At 42.8% G+C, this 26,100-nt stretch overlaps 1 protein-coding gene across 1 annotated transcript in view; it reads left to right on the plus strand.

Moving 5' to 3' along the window:
- Positions 1–26,100, plus strand: part of HSPB8 (heat shock protein family B (small) member 8) — a 48,567-nt gene that overhangs the window by 16,565 nt on the left and 5,902 nt on the right. Inside the window, exon 2 of the mRNA XM_083151484.1 lies at positions 5,536–5,599. Within this exon, the coding sequence (XP_083007610.1) occupies positions 5,536–5,599 (64 nt within the window). The remainder of the gene's footprint in view (positions 1–5,535; positions 5,600–26,100) is intronic.

The raw sequence follows: 26,100 nt of genomic DNA on the forward strand, positions 1-26,100 counted from the left end.
GTGCCTTATGCCAGAAAGAACATTTGGAACCCCCAAAGTGTTCTCTTGGGGACATGGTGTGACCACACAATAGTACCGCCAGTACAATTTACACCACACAGTAGTGCAATATTATTCATGTTATAAAAAGCAATAGTAGCCCATTTTACAGTACACAGTAGAGCCCCGTATTCAAATTATTACAGTAGTACCTCTTATACAAATAATTCCACACAGTAGTAGTGCCTAATTATAAACATAATGCCACACAATAGTAAGGGGCCCCTTATACACATATTGCCACACAACAGTAGTGCCCCATTAAACACATAATGCCACACAGTAGTAGTAGTGCCTTACTATAAACATAATGACACACAATAGTAAGGGTTCCCTTATACACATATTGCCACACAACAGCAGTACCCCATTATACACATAATCCCACACAGTAGTAGCTTTCCTTACACACACACAATGCCACAGAGTAGTAGTGCACTTTACACACATTATGAGACACAGAAGTCATGCCCTTTACACACATAATACCACACAGTATTAGTACCACTTATACAAATAATGGCACACAGTAATAGTACCCCTTATACACATCATGGCACACAGTAGTGCCAATTACATATTATGCCACACTGTATTTGTCTTAGAGAGCTGACTAGTGCACACAGGTCAATGGGGAGAGAACAGAGGCAATTCATCCAGTTCTATTAGAATAGTGTTATTTTAGCCATGCCCCTCCTGATGGACCCATGAATCAATCAATTTGTTTCAAGGGGTGGGGCTTACTAATATCCTATTTTTCGGGCCAAGAAAAAGCCTGCATTTGCCCCTGAAATTGTATAATTTTATTCAGGACTTTTCAGGACTATTTATAGTGCCTTTTCCAATATGCAGTCTGCAATTGCCAGAGGCCTATGCTAATTATAAGCAACCTTGGGCAGTTTTTTGGGGTGTGTAACCAAGCTAAAGGAATTTTAGCACCCTGTTTATGCAGCCTGTAACAGCATAGCATTGCCATGGGGTGTGCTCCCATTCATATGCATTGTGGTAGTGATGTAAAAGGACAATACCCCATAGTCTTTCAGTGCCATCATCGGAAATCCCCATCTTCTCTTAACCACATAACCTACTCAACTATTTCCACCTGTAAACCACATATGCACAAGGATAAGTTTTTATTGTAGTGCTCTAAACAAGCCTTGCATTCAAATGTTCTTCAAATGAATCAAAGCTCTCCTAGGATGGATGCACCATACAATTTTGTATGTGATGTTTCCCATTTATTAACACCATATGCATGTATATTTAAGATCCTTCCCCACATACTCTATACTAGTATCTCCTCTGCTTCCCCACATCCTCTCCTACATTCTCTTCTCCAGTGTCTTCTCTCCCTCCCAGTAGTAAAATGAAGGGATTATGAATAAATGAATTCCTATGAGAGTCAAACCATTGAACAGATTTATCAACCTTCAAAACATGACAGGTAAAAGATCTGATTCTATAATTTATTATCAAAATTATGCTTTACCAAAAGGGGTTCACCGATGTTAAAATTAGGGATGTGCACAGGCCACTCTTAGGGCCTTATTCTGGTTGGTGCGGCCGGGCCGTACGCGTACGTTCCGGGGTTTTTCATGATCTGCGCATGCGTACATTCGCTAATGCGCAGGCGCGAACACTCCACAACGCTTACGGACGGGTCTCTCCGTGCGAAAAAACCTGTACGCGAGAGTACGGGCATTGGGGGCGGCATAGGGGCGTGTTGAGGGGAGCGGCCGAAATAATGAGGGAAAATGGGCGTAAATATGGGCGTACACGGGGGTGTGCACCAAAAACGAGCGGTGCTACTACCGCACGATCGCCTAAAGCACCGTTCATTTCGGACACAAAACAGGCGGCCGCCAACCGCCAGCTCAGACCACCCCTACAGATACCGCATGCCTGCGTGCGCCTGGGTTTGCTAATTTACGCTGATTACTACTCAAACACATACACCTGAATGTAATAACCAATGCTGCAGTCTTCTTAAGTCCAAACCATGATTTCACTACCTGCAAGCCACACACAGCACTCAAACACATTGGAAGCTTATCTTTCTATACTTCTCTACATTTAAAGGTTTGTTTAATTTAAGGTAAGAATCTTTTTAAGACCTGCTTATATATGCTAAGGTAGGTATTTGTTAAACAGTTATACACATTCACTACGTGCTTTCATAGACTTTACACAGTAGCACACTCAATCTACACAAGTCGACATGTGTCAACGTGTTCACTCTAATACAAACATATGTTTTGTATTTATGATACAATAACAAAAACCACGTCTAACACCTACAAAGGATGTTTCAGCAATGTTTTAAGGCCATGCCCACTATTTTGCACATTAATTAATTCAATCAATTAATTAATTTTCATAATTATAGTTGAAAGGCAAGATTTGCAGGTCCATATATGTGAAGGGTATGCCAGCGTGCACGGACGTACGCTCACTCTCACGAGCGGTGACATAAGCTGAGTTTTCTATTGAAAACAATAGGGACCCGTCCGTGCAAGCTGGCGTACGCTCAGATAGCCGCAAGTGGGAAGACGGACGAGAGACGTCCGTAAACGGGGCGTACGCTCAATTGTACGCCAGTTGTCGGAGTGTAAGGGCTGGTCCGTCCGTGTACGTTGGCGTACGCTCAATTGTACGCCACTCCCCTTCAACGTTGTTTCTGCCCGTACGTATGCGGCTGATTTGTGGGTGGACTTAACCCCAACGGCCGCGTACGTATAGCGTACGTTAATAGCGAACGTACGCACGTTTGGCCGCTACGATCAGAATAACCTCCTTAGTGTTTTACGAAACGCGTTTTCGATCTGTATCTCTGGCAGTGTTTTGGATCTGGATCTGTTCCAAAACACCACTCTTCAGTGTTTCATGTTTTGTGTTTTGGATCTGTATTTGAAAAAAAAATCGCTAAAATCGCAGAATTTGTGGGGTTTTTTTGCTCCTAAGCTATTATTAACCTTGATAACATTAATTTCCACTCATTTTCAGTCTATCTTGAACACCTCACACCTCACAGTGTTATTATTTTTAGGACAATAGGTTGAACTGAGGTAGCTGGATGACTATGCTAAGCGACACATGTGGGTGGCACAAACTCTCCATGCCTGGAAATAGGCTTCACTTTTATGGGAGGAAAAATAATTTTTGGATGGGTATAATAAATACCTTTTCCCTATGATCCCCTCATCACACCTTGAAAAGATATCGTCACTGATATCGAAATGCATTAGTAGGAGGGGCTCAGAGGGACAGCTGGACCGGACCCGAAAGTCGGTACAGCTGTTTGCATGGATCCCTGTGGATGTTTAAATCTGCTCTTTTTGTCTACAATTCGTTTGTAGACATAGCCAAAGTGTGAGGGTCCAGTTTTACCTCCATTATATGTGATTGTGTTTATGGATGTTTCTTTTCTGAATAAAATGGTATTATACCATCTGGGGCCTTTCTTTTGTGCATATATGGTTCACATGGACAAGGAGAAAACCTAAGCGGGGGCCTAATACCTATGGCTTTTCTGTCTACAAGTAATTTGTGGAACATTTAAAAGGGTGAGGGTCCATGTTATTGTGATAATATTGTTATACAACAGTATTTCATCATTGGAGCACTTTTACTTTATGTTATACACGTTTGAGGAGGAATAAGAAGAAACCAGGGCACAAGAAGCTCTCAGAGGTTATCTCCCCTCCATACAAAGCAATTATGTCTACCCACTGAGTGTAGACAGTGGCATAACTATAGCACCGCAGAATCCGCAATGGCAGGGAGGCGCTGACTAAGTGTGGGTGCCGGGGGTCTGCAGGCGCTATTGTTATGCCCCCAAACCCCCCCCCCCCCCCCTGTTGTGGGTGCAGCATCGCAGGGGAGGTCGTACCCCGTACCTGGGCAGCATCCAGCGCAGCAGTGTCTGGGAACTGAAACGGTGAGAGTGGACACTGTGGACGGACAGTGGTGGCCGAGGCCAATGATTGGCTGAGAGAGAGAGCGCACTCTCAGCCAATCAGTGGCCTATCTTTTGAATTTTCAAACTCTGCCGCTGCTGTCCGTCCGCAGTCTCTGCTCTCAGCGCTTCAGTTCCCAGATACCTATGGACGCCATACCCACAGCACTCTACAGTTCCCGCCACCGCCGCACCTGGGCGATGGCACTTCACGCTGCCAAGGTATGGGGAACCACTTTGCCTCCCCCTGTCTATATCTGTCCCAGCCACAGGGGGGGGAGGGGGGGTCTTAACTGGGGTGGACGCCAAAATAAGGTGTGGTATGATTCACCGACAGTCGGGATCCCGACAGTCGGGATCCCGACAGTCATCCCGACGTCGGGATCCCGACTGCCTGATCTCCGACAGAGTGGCCAGCGCAACAAAGCCCCTTGCGGGCTCGCTGCGCTCGCCACGCTCCCTCTATTCTCCCTCTATGGGGGTCGTGGACCCCCACGAGGGAAATAGCCGACGGCCGTCGGGAACCCGGCCGTCTATGTTTTAACAGTCGGGATCCCGACGTCGGGTTAATGGTCGGGATTCCGACTGTCGGGACCCCGTCCGGCATCCCCAAAATATTCCCGGCGGGGGGACGCATCATTTGTTATTATGCCACTGAGTGTAGACCAAAGTCTGTAGTACAAGTTAGCAAATATTGATTTTAGGTGCTACAATATTACACTATTGTGTGTTTATTTCAGGTTTTTTTCTTGGTTCATGATGGTTATGTTTGATTGAAATCCATCTTAAGTTGTTTTAGTGCCAGTGGACCCCTTTTGGTAAACCATTTATTTTCATTATTTGCACTTTGGGTGTACCAGGTGACACCGTTACCATTGGGAACCTTGCAGGCTGCTTTAGCGCACGAAAGGTCTAGATATACTTCCTCCGATCTATAATTTATTAGTACATTCTCTAAAATCATTGGTCCTCTTTTCAAGGTTTACTAATTTTCCCTTGATCTGCTATGAATATAAGGCAGATACAGTAGACAGAGAGAAGCCTGAGCCACATCCCCAGGAGATATAATACAAATACATATTTATAAATTTTATATACTTTATATACCACAGTTGTGACAGTAATAATAGATTATTTCATCTTTTTAAAAAAAAATGTTTTATTTAGTCTGAAGTGTCAAAACAACAATACATACATAAAAAGAGAAAATAATGCAATAGAGTACTAAGAAAGAGACATATACCATACATCACAAAGTTCAGTAGAATAAAGGATTATAGACCAATTTACATGAAAGAGGAGTATTCATGTACGTGCTGGAGTTCCAGCAGCAGCAGGTTTTGATGTTATGTGATGTGCATACTTTACTATCTTTTACTAGACTAGCTGGTCTCTAATTATGTGAAACATACTGTGAGTGTAGATTGTATACTTGCCATACTAGGAAAAGCATTATACTATAATTATATTGTTTGTCTTGTGTATAGAAGCTTACTGCAAGCGTGTGTTGCTAATTCTTTTCACTGATCTTCAATTTCTAGGTAACCATGAAGAACAGCAGAAGGAGGGAGGAATAGTCTCAAAGAACTTTACCAAGAAGATTCAGTGAGTACTGCTGATCACAGCTCTGGAGGCTGCTGGCCCCTGACTTTGTGCTATTTAGAAAATGCCAGCAATGATCACTATCAGCAAGTGCTATTTAAAGCTGCAGTCAGGATTTGGGAAGCAGCTAGGGTGGTAGGAAAAACACAAAAGCCAAACATCATTTCATTCCATGAATATGCTAGTAAAGTGTATGTTGACTTTTGACATGTCCTGATATTTCAGTGATGTAGATTGATTACTGTAGAAGCAAGACACAATTGACTGTTACATAGAAGCTTGGATTTAAATACTGTAGCTTGCTGTTTCTATCCAGAATAAACGTGTGCAAATGTAAGGTCTCTGGCTGTGGAGGATGTCTCTAGAAGTCCTTATATGGTTGAAAACTTGTCATTACACAGACTTGGCTCCTTGCCATGAGTTGTACCAATTTCCCTTTCTTCTGCTCACTAAAGGCCCCCATACACTTATCCGATTTGGGCTGATTCCGACAGATCGGAGCTGAGAAATCGGGCCAAATCTGATCTTTTTGACACCCCATTTGACCCGATGTGCGGTCCCGTGCACATGGGTCGGACCCTACAGTTTGGGTCAGCAGGACATTGTGGGTGCTTTTTAGCACCCACAATGTTTTGGACCGATCCAGAGGTGCGTGCCAGTGGTAAAGCACTGCTGGCACAAACCTATGTGAAGAGGGCGGGCAGTGTTGGGTCCGGGCTCCGTGAAGCGCCCATGGGCTGTGGCTGCAGCAGCGGTGTGGGCAGTCCGCAGTGTTCTGAGAGCACTGAGCAGACACTGTAGACAGCGGCGGCAGAATGTGATTTTTTTTTTCAAAAGATAGGCCTGCCGCTGATTGGCTGAGAGTGCTCTCTCTCTCAGCCAATTAGCAGCCTCACTGCCTCGCCGGTGGTTGGCTGAGAGAGCACTCTCAGCCAATCAGCGGCAGGCCTATCTGTTGAATTTTTCTTTTCACATGCTGCTGCCTATGTCTGGAGTGTCTACTCAGCATTTCCCGGACACTGCGGACTGCCCGCATGCAATTTATCCCATGTAAAAAATGCCAAATCGTAGTGAGGTCTCCCGGGCAGCTGCTGGGAGAGTTCAGGGGAAATTAGGCCTATGTATGGTGGCCTTAAGATATAAAGCAAAACAGTGTAAGCGGCGCTTTAAGGACTACCATTCAAGTATCAAAATATAATTCATTTATTTGATATCCTTTTATATATAAAAAAACAATAAATACAATATACAATACCACCGGCCGGCAGAGAATATAATTATCACAACATATATAGACAAAAACTATTTAAAAAAAAACACATTACTGTATATTCAGAAAACTCCTCTACGCTTATAGTATACCGGCTAATAGACCTTTTTGTAATCACCCAGCTGGGTTTTCCTAGAGGCTCTTTTTAGCCTTGGGTTTTGCATAGTATACTAATAGTGTCCTGTTTGTTTCAGGGAGAATAAGTAAGGATTTTAATTTTATCCAGCATCAAGCAGTTATTTTATCCAGCATCAAGCAATTATTAGTAAGCAGGTTAGTCAGTCACACTTTGAGATTTTAGTTAGTCTTTTTAGACCAGGCAACTTCAAAACAAGCTGTTTAGTGCTCACTCATTCAACCAATTAGTAGAGAATGGATTTGCTCAATACTTATGCTCCGTTGGACCCAGACAGGAGGGTTTGGATTTGTAATCCACTAGGGGCGAGATACGGCTCACCTGGAGCGGGTCCCCGGCTGCTGGTCTTTCCAATTTGTGCAGCCCTCTCAAGGACTCCCGGCTCCGGCGTTGGTCTCCCGTCTCGAGTGGTAGGGGCGAGATGCGGCTCACCTGGAGCGGGTCCCCGGCTGCTGGTCTTCCCGTTTTGTGCAGCCCTCTCAAGGACTCCCGGCTCCGGCGTTGGTTTCCCCGGCTCAAATGGTAGCGGTAGTCGGAAGTGACGGTAGGATGGATGACGCGTTTCCCCGCCTTCAATACGTCAGCGGCTTCATCAGATACTTTGTTGGACTCATTCTCCGTCTATTTATTTGCACAATGCCCCTCCTAACTGGGCGTGTATTCATTACGTCGCTAGTTCTCCCAGCTCTCTTATTGGCTATGCATGTATTGTTTATAAATCCAAAACCAAGCCTCGATTTCGGCTTCGTTCACTATATTGCTCATAGAGCTTCCTTATTTTCATGCGGCTCAAGCCTCCATTTCATATTGCAGTGAGTAACTTTATTGTTTCTCCGTTTAACATTTATACATATATAATAACAACGTTGCTCATCATACATATATATCTACGGGTAATAAGCACTTAATCCCATATAATCGCCATGTCATAGCTAAAATTATAAACTTAATTCATATATAGAAAAAGTATATATAAATTTTTTTTTTTTATATAATAAAAGTAAAAAATAGAAAATAATAATAATAAAAATAAGAGATATGAAATATAGGTAATAAATATAGTCTAATAAATATAAAAATAAAAAATAATAAATTTGAGATTAGATAAATAATAATAACTATACACCTCCAATGAGGTATAGATTGTATACAGTATAAAAAGAAAATTACTGCGTTCCTATTAAACCAAGACATGCCCATCTTTATAGAGATATATACCTGTTGTCTAGAGGCAGGAATAACATATAACATAGCCACCTTATCCAGGACATATATATGTGGCTGACAAGGAATTTTTTTCCATATATATATATTAAATCAAAAGGACTCATAAACCACAGATTTTGATTTAGTAGCAGCAGTACTTCTTAGTATTTACTTATATCTCTCTAAAACGAGGGAACCATATCCAAATTATTTCATATCTGACATTTTGCCAGACATAAAATAAAAGGAGGAGGGGGAAAACAAAGGAGAGAGAGATGAGGAGAGAGCAAAAAAGGAAAGGGAGAATAATTTAGAATGCACTCAGCAAGCCAAGAAAAGGGAGACCTATTAGAGAGGAGGATTGCAGCCGAAGGGGGGGTATTGAATCTTCTAGGGGAAGGGGAGATGGCCGCCATGATGTACCGTGTATATTTCAAATACTATTTAATTCAAATATTATTTAATTCAATCGTGTCGTTGAGGCCTCTGGGTACCATTGTCCCTAACTGGAAGATCCAGTAGGCCTCTCTCCTACACAGTAAACCAAAGCGGTCACCTCCCCTTTTTGTAGGTTTAATATATTCTATAGCTTTCACTCGTATGTTTCTTGTGCTCTGATTCTGACAAAAGGAAATGTGTTTGGATAGGGGGTGGGTTCTAACACCAGCTATTATATTTCTTTTATGTTCCATAAAACATGTATGTAGACACCTTCCATTAAAAAAAAAAAAAAAAAAAAAAATTTATATATACTTTTTCTATATATGAATTAAGTTTATAATTTTAGCTATGACATGGCGATTATATGGGATCAAGTGCTTATTACCCATAGATATATATGCATGATGAGCAACGTTGTTATTATATATGTATAAATGTTAAACGGAGAAACAATAAAGTTACTCACTGCAATATGAAATGGAGGCTTGAGCCGCATTAAAATAAGGAAGCTCTATGAGCAATATAGTGAACGAAGCCGAAATCGAGGCTTGGTTTTGGATTTATAAACAATACATGCACAGCCAATAAGAGAGCTGGGAGAACTAGCGACGTAATGAATACACGCCCAGTTGGGCGGGGCATTGTGCAAATAAATAGACGGAGAATGAGTCCAACAAAGTATCTGATGAAGCCGCTGACGTATTGAAGGCGGGGAAATGCGTCATCCATCCTACCGTCACTTCCGACTACCGCTACCACTCGAGCCGGGGAAACCAACGCCGGAGCCGGGAGTCCTTGAGAGGGCTGCACAAAACGGGAAGACCAGCAGCCGGGGACCCGCTCCAGGTGAGCCGCATCTCGCCCCTACCACTCGAGACGGGGAGACCAACGCCGGAGCCCGGAGTCCTTGAGAGGGCTGCACAAATTGGAAAGACCAGCAGCCGGGGACCCGCTCCAGGTGAGCCGTATCTCGCCCCCAGTGGATTACAAATCCAAACCCTCCTGCCTGGGTCCAACGGAGCATAAGTATTGAGCAAATCCATTCTCTACTAATTGGTTGAATGAGTGAGCACTAAACAGCTTGTTTTGAAGTTGCCTGGTCTAAAAAGACTAACTAAAATCTCAAAGTGTGACTGACTAACCTGCTTACTAATAATTGCTTGATGCTGGATAAAATAACTGCTTGATGCTGGATAAAATTAAAATCCTTACTTATTCTCCCTGAAACAAACAGGACACTATTAGTATACTATGCAAAACCTCACCCAAGGCTAAAAAGAGCCTCTAGGAAAACCCAGCTGGGTGATTACAAAAAGGTCTATTAGCCGGTATACTATAAGCGTGGAGGAGTTTTCTGAATATGCAGTAATGTGTTTTTTTAAAAATAGTTTTTGTCTATATATGTTGTGATAATTATATTCTCTGCCGGCCGGTGGTATTGTATATTGTATTTATTGTTTTTTATATATAAAAGGATATCAAATAAATGAATTATATTTTGATACTTGAATTGTAGTCCTTAAAGCGCCGCTTACACTGTTTTGCTTTGATTGTTGTCCTTCCTAAGGGTTGAGTATCCCTTATAAGCGGCAGCTAGGACTATAATTAGTGCCCTGCGCTTGGTTATAACATTTGTCTACGTTAAGATATAAAGACCTGTATCTGTGCCTGCAGTCCAAACTCTGCAGATAATCACAATGCTACGTGGAGGTGTAAGGAAAATAGTTTGTCAGCTTATTTATTGTAGAGGTGCTTAAACAACTTTATCTGCATTGTTTTCCTTCCATATATTGCAGACACTAGAAGATAAAGTGAAAGATATCTGTCTGAAATTTTGTTTTACTTTATCTTCTACTGTGTATGCTTGATGTTCTTAATTGATGCTCACCCCCACGCATCGTTAATGACCCCATGCCTTATCCAGCATGTCCGCACAAGGGAGGTCCTTGTTAAGGATTGCACCAGCCCTTGTATATGTGACCAAGATAGGCCTCTCTGTGTCCACCTGGACCATTGGCTCTTCTGCATACCTCCTAACTATCTAGATTTTCACGGGACAGTCCTGTTTTTCTGGACTGTCCCACTGTCCCATAGTATGTGTGTGTGTGTGTGTGTGTGTGTGTGTGTGTGGGGGGGGGGGGGGGGTTGGAGGTATAAGTGGCTCCCTCCCCAATGATAAAAGAGTATATGATCATTCTTGTGGAGCCACATCTCCATTTTGCCACCTTTTCGGGAGGCCTCATGGGAGCCCGGGTCATACAAACTCTATGTTGAGAGATATGCTTCTAACATTTCCTATAAGTGCAAGATGGGTGACCCGACCCTGGGGCCTGCTCAAGGTCAGTTCCAGCAGAGGTACCATACACTATACACAGGCACCACACACTACAGCGCACACCCTGTGTTTCAGAAAAAGGAGGGTGTGACATATCCGTTTTCTGGGCCTGAAGAGGCCAATAGCTGCCTTCTTGGACACGGCTTCCAGCAGCATGGAGCCCATGCTCAGTAATTGATCTGCGCTGCAGCCCAGGGGAAGCAACTACTAATAGTCCTATGAATGTTGGAATGTGATTAGCACAACATGACCTCAGCACAGGAGGGAGGAAACTGTCAGCAGCAAATAGGTTAAGCAAATAGATATTGCAGCGTAACCTGTATCCCAGCATTATATGATGTGTTATCACCATCTCAAGATGAAAATAACAATTTATATGTGATAAAAAATTGTCACCTACGTTAATAATGTGAAAATGAATTTCACTTGAATCTAGCAGGGTTCACTTGCCAAGAGATGGCCTCTGATATTACTATACCCTGGCCAAGAGCTGGAAGCAGAGTGATAGCTTATGCTCTCGCTCCGCTTGATTGTTTGGGTCTCCAGTGTCAAATGTGCATGTGGGACCATGCGGAGGAACCCCTCCATTAAAACATGCAAGGTACTAGCTGTAGGATACTATAGGGTAATGCATCTGCAGACGACATTAACTATTGGGGCCAAGCTCTGGAAAGCATCACATATTGAAGCTTAGTAAATCATATACAGAAGCCATCCCGATAGAAACTAGAAACCATTGGGTTCTGCTTTTGCAGTTGGAAATTGAGGGACTGTGATAAATATTGGAGATATTGGCTGCAATATTTCCCTGGTATATCTAGGGAAGCCATCATTTTGTATACCCCCCCGGAAATGTCTGTTTTGGCAACCATAAGTCTTATTTGCAGAATTAATGCTGATAACAGACTTCTAATTGAACTGTTTCTGCTACTTCAATGTAAATTAATAAATGCATTTCCCATTGTTAGCATCTGAAAAACCTCTATACCAGTCAAGGGCTACTGCTGTCACTGTGTTTCGGGTTCAGATGATGGACCAGATGCACTAAGCTTCAAAAAGTGCTAAAATGGAGAGTGATAAACAACCAGCCAATCAGCTCCTGCCTGACATTTTTCAAACACATTCTGTGACATGGCAGGTAGGAGCTGATTGGCTGGCTGTTTATCACTCTCCATTTTATCACTTTTGAAGCTTAGTGCATCTGGCCCTTGGTGAGCATACTGCGTATGTGCGCCCATTGGGCTGTGCATGTGGCAGATTTTTAATGCTTCACTTTGTAGTATTCTCAATAGAAACCTACTGTACTGTATGGGCCCTGCTTTTGCGGCCAGAAATTACACTGTGGCAGTTGCAGTACCAGAGATAACTGCTGCGGGCTCGCCTTATATTCTGGGGATGCTTACATTTTATGGGATCACAAAAGATATTTTAGAGGAATTTCCAGAAAAATCTTCCCCTTTATGGGAAGAATTGGGCGTTCAATAGTTTTCTTTTAAAGCTTTTGCGCAGCATTGAAATAGTTAACATTGAATCAGTACAATCCATCTGTTTCAATTTCTAGTTACAACAGCAAATAGGATATCATTCACAAGAGCAGCCGTAAAAGAGAAAGATAAAAGTGATTTAAATACCTTAGAACTTCATCACTACACCATAGGCTGCATCTGCTGAACACAGTGACACATATAAATCAAAGAGCTGGGAGGACCAGGCCTGTTAAATGCTAACACAGTGAACAAACATAGAAGTCTACAGTAGTAATACTAAACTTTCATCTTGTTTCAAAGGATTCTCCGTATGTAGCAGATGGGTACAAAAAACTGTAACAGTTATGGTCCATGCAGTGAATGGACAACTTTTTGGGGATTTTTGGGGCCCTCGAGTAGAGGTGTTTTGGATTTGGATTAGGCCCATGTGCACCCACCTCCTCAGATCCTACAGATCCTATGATATTTCTGCATCGCTGCTAACCATCTGCTTTTTTATGTTAAAATGCACAGGCGTGATGAGAGATTATTTTATTATTTTTATTTATTAACAGTTTCTTATATAGCGCACACATATTCCGCAGCGCTTTACAGAGAATATTTGAACATTCACATCAGTCCATGCCCCATTGGAGCCTACAATCTATATTCCCTACCACATGTACACAAACACACAGACATTCTAGGGTTAATTTTTGGGAGCCAATTAGCCTACCAGTATATGTTTGGAATGTGGGAGGAAACCAGAGTACCCGGAGGAAACCCAGGCAAGCATGGGGAGAATATACAAACTCCACACAGTTAGGGCCATAGTGGGAATCTAACCTCAGTGCTGTGAGGCAGTAATGCTATCAATTACACTGTCCATACTGCCCCAAGAGAGATGTTTCTATCATTAAAATAACCTTATTTTAATATCACACATTTAAAAAAAAAAACTCCATCAATTATGTTGAAAGATTAACTTTTTTTAAGATGCATTAAAAGTTTTACCAAGGTAAAAAGATGAAATTGAGCTCTTGGTATGAGTTGTCTCCAAGGGCCTAACTACCATAGGTACAGGGGGTGCAGCTGCTATTGGGCCCAGAGCTGAAGGGGGCCCATCTTTACTGTCTAAGTAATATGTTTTACATACATATATCACCATCAGTTGCTAAATAGGGGGCCCTTACAAACTTTTGCTGTGGGGCCTATGAATATCCAGTTACGACCCTGTTTTATAGTCAAACCCCTAAAAACATACAAATGCATAAACAAGAAATAAGGCAGCGCTGTGTTGATAGCATAAAGTGAACATCACTTACACATATAGTGGGATTGTCTGTATGGTTCAAATAAACATTTGATTTAAAACAAAATAATAAAAAATTATTATTGTGGAATACTGGGGCAGATGTATTAATCTGCCTATAACGTTTTACACATAACGAGTCCCGCTTCTCCAGCATAACTTGGAGAAGCGGGCAAACGTTATAGGCAGATGTATTAAGCAGATAAGGAGAGCTGTTATCCCCAGCGTGAACGGCTCTCCTTATCGGCTCCCTCGCCACCCTACACATGAGCACTCGCCACCCCCCCCCCCCTGGCCGGCTTTCTGGGCATGCGCAAGATCTCGCTAAAACCGCGATCTCCACCGAGATCTCCAGCGCAGCCCAAGCCAGACGCAGCGTTGTCCCCACAGTGCGGGATAGGACAACGCTAGCACTGAGCTGGCGAAGCGGCCGGGCGAATTGACGCCTTGAAGGCTGTTAATACATCGCCCCGGCCGCTAATCCCTGGGGGGGATTGCAGGGGACAGCCCCGCTGAGCGTAACTCGGCAGGCTGTCACTAGCGCACGTTAGGTGCGCTAGTAATACATTAGGATAAACGTAATCCCCCCCAGTTAACCAGCGTTAAGTGCATTTTTGCACTTAACGCTGGTTCATACATCTGCCCCAAAGTTGGTAACATTAATTCCCAATTGGAGCATTAGAATAACCAGTCACTTAGGAGCAGGCACCGGATGGAGGCAGGATACTTTCTCAATAGAGGGGATGATTTGAATCCTTATATGTTATTTCATGAATGAAAGTGGCAGGCACTTGTGTAACTTAGAAAAGTCTCATCACTGTGGAAACACACTCGGGTCTCGTCCGGGCTTGGGTCCAGTTGTCCTCACAGAGATTGCGGTTCAATGCTGGATTAGTTTGCCAGCATGTGCCGACAGGCGGTATTTCATGCCATACCCTCCACTAGGGCATGGTGGGAGAATAAAAGAGTGTGCCGAGCATAGCGAGCGCAGCAGGTATCCGGACTATTTGTCTACAACAAGAAGATAGACAGCCATTAGGTCGACGCCATTAGTTCGACAACTCAATAGGTCGACATACCATTAGGTCGATATGCCATTAGGTCGATATGCCATTAGGTCGACATGCCATTAGGTCGACACTGTCATTAGGTCGACAGTGTCAAAAGGTCGACATGGTTTTTTTCACTGTTTTTTGAGCCGACATGTGCTGACAGGCGGTATTTCATGCCCTATCATCCACTAGGACATGGAGTAAGATTATAATAGTGTGCCGAGCGCAGCGAGGCACCGTGCCCGATTCACTTCAAACTGTGTCCATGTCGACTGTGTCGACATTTGGGTATAAAAACAGTGAAAAAAACCATGTCGACCTAGACACTGTCGACCTAATGGAATGTCGACCCAATGGTATGTCGACCTAATGGTATGTCGACCTAAAAGCATGTCGACCTATTGAGTTTTCGAACTAATGGTGTCGACCTAATGGCTGTCTATCTTCTTGTTGTAGACAAATGGTCCCGCATCCGCGCAGCAAGCCATGCGAGGGGATGTGGTGCACTTTATCCTGTGTCCATGTCAACTGTGATGACATTCGGCTAAAAAAAACCAGTGAAAAACCTTATGTCGACCTTATGACTGTCGACCTTGCCCACATCGACCTAATGTTTATGTCAACCTAATGACCTGTCGACCTAGACCCATGTCGACCTTTCAGCATGTCAACCTAATGGTGTCGATCCAATGCTTGGATGACTATCATTTTGCAGACCTAATGATCCATACCCCTAGGTCCGCATCTAAGAATGGCTAACATACCCTAGGTCGATATTGACAGAAGGTCGACACAAGCGTAAGGTCGACATGGACATGTTCACAATGAATAGGGTCAACAGGAGTTTTTCACTTTTTTGTTTTAAAATAGGTTTTTTATACATTACTATCCAAGTGGGCATAGAGTGAGAGTACAACAGTGTGCCCAAAGCCATGCGAGGGGACCTGGTACACTTTTACGGTGTCCCTGTTGATATAGGTCGACATAGACACCAAAAAAACTGTGAAAAACTCATGTTGACCTTATTCCTGTTGGCCATGTATATGTTGACCTAAAGCTTGTGTCAGTCTTCTGTCAATGTCTACCTAGGGTGTGTCGACCATTCATAGGTGTCGACCTGTTACTGTAAACCATTACTGGTCAACCTAGACCTTGTCTACCATCTATACTGTAACCGGCCCTGGGTATGACCCACGGCTGTAAAGTTCCTGGGATGCATTGCATCTTCTTTAAATAGAATATCTATCTTTGACACAGTGCTATTTAAAAGGAGAATTCGAGTTGTAGCATTACTGAGATGGAGTCATATAAGGTTTCCATCAGGAGCTGCCGCCCTGCTGATTTCTAATATGGGCAAATATGAAGAATTTGGGGTTAGGCCATATTATACAGATGCATTCACCCACTAAGTAGCATTATGGCACAATTTCAGCTGAACAGACGTGTATAAAAAAAAATTCTAAAGGAATAAGATAACATTGAATAAATATTGTTTTAGCAAATCTTTCTATAACAAAAAGTCTTCCCAAAATCTGAGCATAAAGCCTTAAAATAGAACCTGAATCAATACTGATCTTGTTAGCAGAGGGATAAGCTTGCGATTACATCTTTTTACACTTTAAGGTAGCTATTACATTTTTCTAGAGTGAGCATTACTTTTATATTATTGTGGGCTTTAACTCTGGATACCTGAAGGCTGCATTTTATCCTGATGGCAGTTAAACTCCTAGGTTGTAATGAATGGTATAAGCTTAACTAGGCGTTTGGAAAGTTGGCTTCAGAGCCAGTGATTGCTACAGTATGGGATGCTTTAAGGGGGCTGGATATTAGTAATCACTTTAGGAAAGATTTACCAGCTTTTTGGTCTTTTTGCTCTTGATCTTCTTGTTTTGCTTCAATGTTTTTTATTATTGGAGCAGCAAAGACCTCCGTTTTATTGTATTGTTTTGTAATGTACAGCAGCTGTACTGTTATGTTTTCATCGCTTGGTAGAGCTCATCTCTAAACTATGCCATAGTTGCCTACCCTCCTGCATTCTGCAGGAGACTACCTGAAATAGTAGTAATCTCCCTCATTAGTCTAGCAATCGCCCTCATTTCACCTAGCCCACATTACACTGTTATATTTTTGGGGAAAAAGGGAATGAGAAATACAGATGGGGCAGGTCCTATCCTGGCTAGCGGATCGCCAGAACGTCTGCGCTGGTGACCCGCCAGCAGCCGCGCCAGCGAATACACTGAGACGCGCGTGCGTCTCACGCGCACGCGCGTCTCAGTCTCCGTCGCCAGCGTGACGGAAACCCTGTCCGTCTCCGCCTCAGGGAGACGGACAGGGTTAGGGGGGGTTAGGGGGGGATGCGGGCAGGCGGTGGGGACCCCGGGTTACCGCCGGCAAGCCGGCGGGGACCCGGGGGAACGGATGGAAGCGCCGTCGGCAGGGGACGCGCGCGCCTCTCGTGCGCGCGCGTCCCCTTCTCACCATCGCCATGGCGCTGGCGGGGGATGGCGGCTGGCGACGCCAGCGCCATCCCCTGCCAAGATGGGACCTGCCCCATCTGTAAATACATTTACATCAGACATGTCCAAACTATGGCCCTGCAGCTGTTGTGAAACCACAAGTCCCATCAAGCCTTGCCACAGTTTTGCTATTAGGGAATGCTAAAACAATGGCAAGGCATGCTGGGATGTATAGTTTCACAACAGCTGGAGGGCCATAGTTTGGACATGCCTGATTTACATTGAATCATCAGCACCATTCCCAGCACCATTTACCAAGTATAATAGCTCTTAGTAACTGCTTTGGGGCTCATCTACAGTTGTCTATAAGTCATTTTTAAAGATTCCTTTCAGATGTAGCAGTGCACACCCACGCCTCTAGGTGTCACATTCACAATCTCTTTTCACAATCTCTCCATATATGGAACTAGACACTCCCTTTGGGTGGAGCATGACACACCCCTCAATGGAGATCCATGCAAAATTCTACTACCAATTATAATCTCCCTGAAACTAGTTTTCAAAAGTAGGCAAGTATGGTCTATGCCTGATGCTACCCTACCAGGTTCATCGCGACTGACAGGGATGTCCACTATTTAAAGTATTGAAGGAGTATTTTAGTTTAGATGTATGTTTGTGTTTAATGCCCTTCTATGCAACCATACCTGAATTATTGTTTGTCAATAATCTTTTCACCTTTTTAACACCAACCCTCATTGTCCCTCATTATTGATGGTCTAGAATTTTAATAGTAATTAAGGTAAAGTTTTTCCAAAATGTGGGCCACGTCATCAACTGGTAGGACATGTGTTATATTCCTTCATCATCTCAATATGTTTATTATTAAACTCTGGTAAACGCTACAATAATATAATGAATTAAAACATCCAACTCATAACACCAAATAAACATATTGCCATTAATTGTATAGTTCAATAGTTATACATTCTAAAGGGAATTACAAGCAATTGTACCCACAAAAGTCAACAACCATAGCATATACCACCACCCCAATTGAATGTCATAAATTAAAACCTGCCTGCTGCATCACAAAATGCTTTCAAAGAGAACGGAACTGTTGCTGACTGTTGCCCAATCAGCTGCTGCAGTACTCATCCATATATTCCTCCAATCAGCACTTGGAATAGACTCCAAACGCAGCCATAAATGTTTGATGCTGACTCCAAGCACACATTCCAGGACCAAGCCGTATACACGGCTCAACTATAAAAGCTGCTCGTGCCATCCAGCTACTGTACTGTACTTAGTATTAATAAATAAAAAAAGGGGCCATACTGTAAATGCTCATTTATATATCTCATGCCCGGTCATACAGCCCATCCCTTCTCCAGTCTATAAAATGACAATTTCTGTTCTATTGGTTCTATATTGGAAGGTTTATCAGAGAAGAAATGCAATAGCGCAGCTGATTTGCATCTGTAAAATATAAATGCGGTGATCTGCCGAACACACATTAGCTGTAGTCATTAGATTAAGAGACTGGGATTTTTTATTAGAAAGGTGGGACTTTACGAGGGATGATGGGTGTTTGACTGTGCTGAAAAGGGGAAGACATACTGTTCCTTTGTATTTTGTGTCATGCTCATTAGCAATATAGAAAGTTGAATACAACAGTGTTACCTACTCTAGATCTTCGATGAAGCACACATGAAATTCTCTTGTACTGTATACCATAACCAGGAGTCAGGGCTGGCTCTACCACTAGGCAGCTTTAGGCAGCTACCTAGGGTGCCAGGATCTGGGGGGGGGGGGGGGGACGCCGTTGAGTCTGAATCCTAGGATAAAGCAAGTTAACTATGTGGGTGCACCACAGAGCTCCAGTGGAAGAGCAGTGGTCACACTTGGATCCTACAGGTGCGGCTGTACATGCAGGTGTCCCTCCAATGATGTAAGTCCGAAGAATGGCGTCTCCATTGCCTCTGGGAGATATGTCCCTGAGAGGGCAGAAGGTTTGGGTGCTGAGAAACCTTACACCAGCCCTGCCAGGAGTGAAACAAGATGGAAATGATAAGCCCCATACACACTAAAGGATATTGGAAAAAATATCGCTCAAAAGGGGCTTCTGACAGATATCTTTTAAAATATCCAGTAGTCAGGTGTGTACACTCAATATCATTAAGGATGTGCACTCCTGTCCATGGTTAATGACCTCTCTCATCTGCTGAATATGCAGGTCAATTTGGCTATATAGTAAAAAAACCTGCATGTTCAGCGGGTCCCGGTGACATCACTGAACGATATCCTGTACCGATATTGTTATGTGTGTACACTCATTGTTAACTATATTTACCGTGGCCAGGGTCACCTAGTGTGTATGGGGCTATAGTGTAGTAATAACAAAATAGACCGAATCGCCCAAGTGATATGCATAATAGCAGAAATGTTCACAAATCCTAACAGGCTAATGAAAAAAATTAAACAAATATCCCCTTTATAATTCTATACTTGCTGGGTGTAATTTGCATCTAAAGTTATAGTTACATAATTACTATTATAAATTGATCTAATTGCAGAGTCTGAAGTTCAACAGTACTATACAACCCAGTGTGGGTCTAAGAATCCAGCAGTGCAGTATCAGAGACATTTGTTAAATATGTATATTGAGAGAGAGAGAGAGAGAGAGATGCACAGATGCACTTTCTCATCTAGACTACGTAAATGAGTCGCAGCACATGGCCGCTAGCTTCTGTATGACTCAGCAAGCACTGAGCATCTTTTTTCTTGGAAAATGCATCCTATTAATGATAAAATGATATGCAACAGGCCTATATTCTGTGAGCAATTGCAGCTGTATCTGCACACTAAAGGCTACGTTACAGTGTTTTCTGGTGCTGCAAAATGGGTGCCGGACGGCTCCCCGACAGTCGGGATTCTGACAGTCATTTCTCCGAGGTCGGAATCCAGACTGCTCCCTCGTAGAGGGAGAATAAAATAGAGGGAGAATAAAATAGGTGGCGAGCACAGCTCGCCACCGTACCCGCAGCGTGGCGAGCAATCCCGCAAGGGGCTTCATTGCGCTCCCCCCGCTCTGCAGTCGGGAGTAATGACTGTTGGAATCCCGACTGTCGGTGAAATATACCACACCCCTGCAAAAGGGGGATAATTACCAATCAGTAATCCAATAAATCCCAAATAATACTCCCTGGTGATATGTTTCATCCTATATGGTATATGATTACAGATGGCCTTATCAGCATCCAAACCCCCTCATCTCTGTGTGAGCTGATATGATCATTTCACACAAAGTTGTCAGTCTGATAACATTATCGTTAATCAGTATACAGTAATGCTGTATAAAGATGCCATTAGCTATCCAGTGCCAGATCCTTGTTCATGTGCCCTTTTCCCAATTCATATAGAAAGCTATATGGTCTACTTTTATGTGATGAATATTAAAGGGGCATTATCTACAGGTACCCTGATGGTAGATAGCACCAGTGAGGGGTGGAACCTCTAATGGTGAGGTGGAAACATTTCAACCTCCACATTGGCCCTGCGCAGTAATTCTCACTTCTAGTTTGCAAGGGGGATGCCTAAAACCTTACCACTGGCCCTGTCTCTGCCTAATGGGGGGAGGGGTCGGGGAGGTTGGGTAATTAGGAGGCATAGAGGAATTAGTTCCACCACCTCTGCATGACCACTTTAAGCCTTGCCTATACTGTACTAAATAATGCACCAAGCCTCTGAAAACTGAAGGAATATCTGCTCCCCGTTCCTGTTCCTTCCCATGTGACAAAATATGGGAAATGTCTGACGTGTGTCCGACTTTCAACTGAGAAGATATTGTCTCGAACAGAGCTGCGTAACGATCTACCATGCCTGACCTACTGTATCAATATTTTCAAATAGATTGTGAACATACACAGTCCAATTGTTTGGGTGATCCACCAATACCAGGCAGAGTGAGTGGGCAAATAATTGTAGCATTTAGTTTTAGGATCAAAATCTTTTTCCTTATTTTTATTACACTTATGTGTTTCTAGATTATTCTGATAGCAACAAACGTGTCAGTCTACCTAGAACATATGTACAATACCATGCAGCTTTTCCTTCATTTTAGTGTTTCATGGTGTTTTCTATAGTAAGCTGTTATACTAGTAGTTTGGACAGTAGTCTATATTTGCCTGGAGACATGCACATATCTGATTAAGCAGTTTTTAATGCCGGCCACTCTTACATTTCTAGGCGGTATGTAACAGATTATCTTGTACATTGCCGCACCTGCTCATTTACCCTTCTGCTAAGGCTGTAGCTGCAAGCCATTTCCTGGCAGCATTGTGACCCTAAATACCCTTACATTTATAGATGCAGGGGTCAGTAGGCCAAGATATAAAGAACACAAGGCACATAAAAAGTAACAGCTCATTTTATAATGTTTATGCATTCTCCTCTATGTTGTTTCCTATTATAAGTGTCCCCATATCTGAACAAGTTTAAATATATATAAGCAACATATTTCCATCAAACTGTCTGCTCAGATACATACTCTGCGCTGTATATATTAATATATATTACAAGCATTAGACATCCACTATAAATTCTTATGACACAAATTCATAAAGTTTTAATTACAGATTGAAGTCATTGCGATCAGATGGGAAGAAGAGGCAATGACTATAGGAGCCTATAAGAGCCTATAAATCCAGCAGAGGTAGAGAATATGGAAACCCTTTTAATAACAATGTATTTCTAAATTGTTAAACACCGGCCTCCCAACTCTAGACATGAATTGCCTACAACACCATACTTGACAAGAAAAAGGGTGTATGGGGTCTGTGCGCACTATTCACCTGATCTTAGTGTAGCAGCCTCCTGGTGGCCTAAAAAGAGTACACACCCACTCTTCAAAATCGATACAAAGAAAAAAGAGGTGGTCACCCTGAATGGCGCTTACACTAGTTCAGTGGATATGCCTTTTTTCTGGACCCAAATGAGGGAGTAATATATTGTATATACCAGAATTTTTTTTTATTAAACACTTAAAATATCAAAAACAAAGATCACTTTACATACAAAGATAAACTTTTCTCAATAAAGTGCAAATGCGATGGGTTGTTAAATTTGTTATACAACCATGGTATGACGGGGGCAAAATAGGCTCAATCTCACCATTCCAAGGTGGTGCGGTGGGCTGTGGTGCTATGGATGGTATGTCCCGGGATATAGCATAAGGTGCGCACCACCGCACAGGCTTAGATGGAGACCCAGATCTTTAAATGTTGTCCTCCCGTCAGCGTGTTGGCATCCTCATAACATGTTTCGGATCAGTAATCCTTCTTCAGATGTAGATCTGAAGGATTACTGATCCGAAACATGTTATGAGGATGCCAACACGCTGACGGGAGGACAACATTTAAAGATCTGGGTCTCCATCTAAGCCTGTGCGGTGGTGCGCACCTTATGCTATATCCTGGGACATACCATCCATAGCACCACAGCCCACCGCACCACCTTGGAATGGTGAGATTGAGCCTATTTTGCCCCCGTCATACCATGGTTGTATAACAAATTTAACAACCCATCGCATTTGCACTTTATTGAGAAAAGTTTATCTTTGTATGTAAAGTGATCTTTGTTTTTGATATTTTAAGTGTTTAATAAAAAAAATTTCTGGTATATACAATATATTACTCCCTCATTTGGGTCCAGAAAAAAGGCATATCCACTGAACTAGTGTAAGCGCCATTCAGGGTGACCACCTCTTTTTTCTTTGTACAACACCATACTTGACTACCTTCCCAGAAGCTATGGGAGGCTCCTTATTTTTCTCAGTAGTTCCCCGCAGCCCCAGAAGAGTAGTTTACTCTCCCGCATCCTGCCCGCTTCCCAGTGAAGTGTACAGGATGGTGTTATAATTACCGGCAAATGGGTCTGTGGGGAGGGGCCAGGCTAAATGTCTCTAATGACTATTCAGTTTGGCCCCTCCCCAAAATTGCTTTCAGTGTCTCCTCTCCATGCTGTAGAGGGTGTGTGACCCTGTATCTGAAGCTGTGTCCAGTTCTAAGTTAGTAGATCTGATACCAGGCTTATGTCAGGGGTGTTAAAGAGACTGTGCGCACTGTATCTCTATAGCTTCCAGACATATAACAGAAACTGTGAATGACACATAGAAACCCCAGATACAACTATCAGCACTGCTACCTAAATAAACCATCTTGCTGCCATCATTGCTTATATGCTTAGTGGCTGCACTACAGGAACCAGCATAGCCCTATACACTTTGAGCTACAACTGGATATCCTTGCCTTCTGTAAACACTTCATAACTATTTTACCCTTTGTTACTCTGCAGCTGCTTTCTAACAGTTAATAAACCATTCCCTGGTTACATTTGCCTGCTGTGTATAGTAACCTGTCAACTCCCACCATTGCAGGATCTGCCAATAAGGCATGTATCAAAGACTCTTATACCTAACGGAGCCATAAGCACAGTGCACTCTGGGACTATTCTGAAATACACACTGCACATGCACTGCCACAAGGGCACATTAAATTGCACATGGTCCTTTATTTGCTTATGATGCTCTTGGAGTGCTTCTATACATTGGATGGGTGAATCTGCCATCAGCCAATCAGAAGCAGCCACCTGATCATCATTATCAGTGGTATTTGTGCTAGTCCTCTGGCATCCAAAATGATAAAGCTACTGAGAACCCTGTCTGTACCTCTATGCAGCTGTAGTCACTGATCACACTGAGTGAACAGACATCTGTACAACTCACTGGCAGTGTGGGAAAATACAGAACATGCCAATATGTTAAATGTTGTCCTTAACACCGGCCCCACAATTGAGAACAGGAATTTTGTATTAGGGTAGGACACAATATTACAATAAATACAGCTTTGTTATTATTATTTATTAAATAAGTCACAGCGGAAGAAACCATCAGTTTCAAAGGCATAAGTTGTCCTTTCGCTTCTGATGTCCCGATTTCAACACTTACAATGCTTTCTATCTACTGTACATAAGGTCCTTTGTTCTGAAAAAAAATATATAGATGACCACATTTTGCTGAAAATCAAGGCAAGTCTGAGAAACAGGGTACTCATATTGTCATTATTGATAATATGGTGTAGGCATTCTGTGATTTGACCACTGGATGTCGCTCACTATATTGGTAATGCTTTTTTTATTTGTGTCATTAAGAATAACTAGTACTTGTTTTGGTACTTATATGTTAGTTGGGCGCCCACTAAGCTATTTGCTTAGTGGGCTATTCTGCATAAAGAAATCGCATTGCATCGCATGTGCACTTTTAGTGTCACGCTATGCGTGCGATATTACTAATTAATGTATTTTTTACCGGTATATTTTTTCCCGCTATTATCGCATTGCATCGCATTGTTCAGCACACATTTTATGACACTAAAACCTGTAATGTGATGCGATGCGATATTACTAAATAATGTATTCCCTTCTATTGTTGGTACCCCCCCTATTATCCATACGACCCCATAGTAACCCACCCAGTATCCACGCCAATCCGAAGCGTGGCGAGCGGTGGCGGAACACGTCCTCCCGACCTTTTCATACCCCCACTATCCATGTTGGCGTGGAGTTGATTGTATATAGTGTAGCGAGCCACCGAGACCAAAGCGTGGCAAGCACAGCGAGCCCCGCGAGGGGACGCGTAAAACATGTAAAGTAATCCGCATCCGCTCACCACGCTTCAGGCTCAGTGGCTCGCTGCGCTTGCCACACTATATAAAATCAACTCCACACCAACGTGGATAGTGGGGGGTATGAAAAGGTCGGGAGGACGCGTTCCGCCGCCGCTCACCACACTTCGGGTTGGCGTGGATACTGGTGTGGTTTTAGGAACACATTCACAGCATCCATACAACACATCTGAGACAGTAATGTGGACACATGTTAACGTTAAACTGTGAATTTAGTAATAACTGAAGTAATAAGTAATACGGAATAAATATAACAAGAAAAATAAAAATATCACAATAATCTCAGAAGAACAATAATAACATGGTTGATGCAAATTAAGGTACATTATATGTAAATGAGGACTGCGCCCCCATTTTCGGCCACTGTGCCTCTGAATAGAGCACAGAGTCTATTCTGTCAGATTGGGGGGACTCCCAACTGCCCCCCCCCCCCCGCAGTACGCTGCCAGAGACTACACTACGCTACCGCTGAAGGTTTTTGCTTAAAAAAAAACTATATATATATATATATATATAAACTTGTGCAGCCCAGCACTCTGCGAATACCTGGCACTCTGCGGATATTCAGCTGCCCCTGTGCCTTCCTGGAGCATGGATAGATAAACTAAGGAACTCAGTGGTCTTAGTGAAAAACTTTTTAGTGATACATTTTTCACTAAAAACTTTTTACTAAGACCACCGAGTGCCACCTATCTGTTCCTTAGATAGATAGATAGATAGATAGATAGATAGATAAACTATCTATCTATCTATCTATCTATCTATCTATCTATCTATCTATCTATATATATATAGAGAGAAAAAAATGACAATGCGGAAAGGTAATATGTATAATGTTTGTGTGGTAAACGATACCAGTCCCACGGGATAATTCCCAAAGTTCCACAAAGGTCTGGCGTCTTTGGTCCTCACACCTGTGGATATTAGTTCCTTAATGGTCGACACTGTGCTTATATCTTAAGCTCCACTTATATATCCCGAATCCAAACGGGTCCGTTTGTAGATATATATATATATATAATTGGAGGAGGGAGGTGCGCTGGTTTTTTTAGGTTTCAAAGTCTTTCTAAAAAACCACTACACCTGAGTGT

This window comes from Crinia signifera, chromosome 1 (genome assembly GCF_055691185.1).
Source record: "Crinia signifera chromosome 1, ASM5569118v1, whole genome shotgun sequence".
Taxonomy (NCBI): domain Eukaryota; kingdom Metazoa; phylum Chordata; class Amphibia; order Anura; family Myobatrachidae; genus Crinia; species Crinia signifera.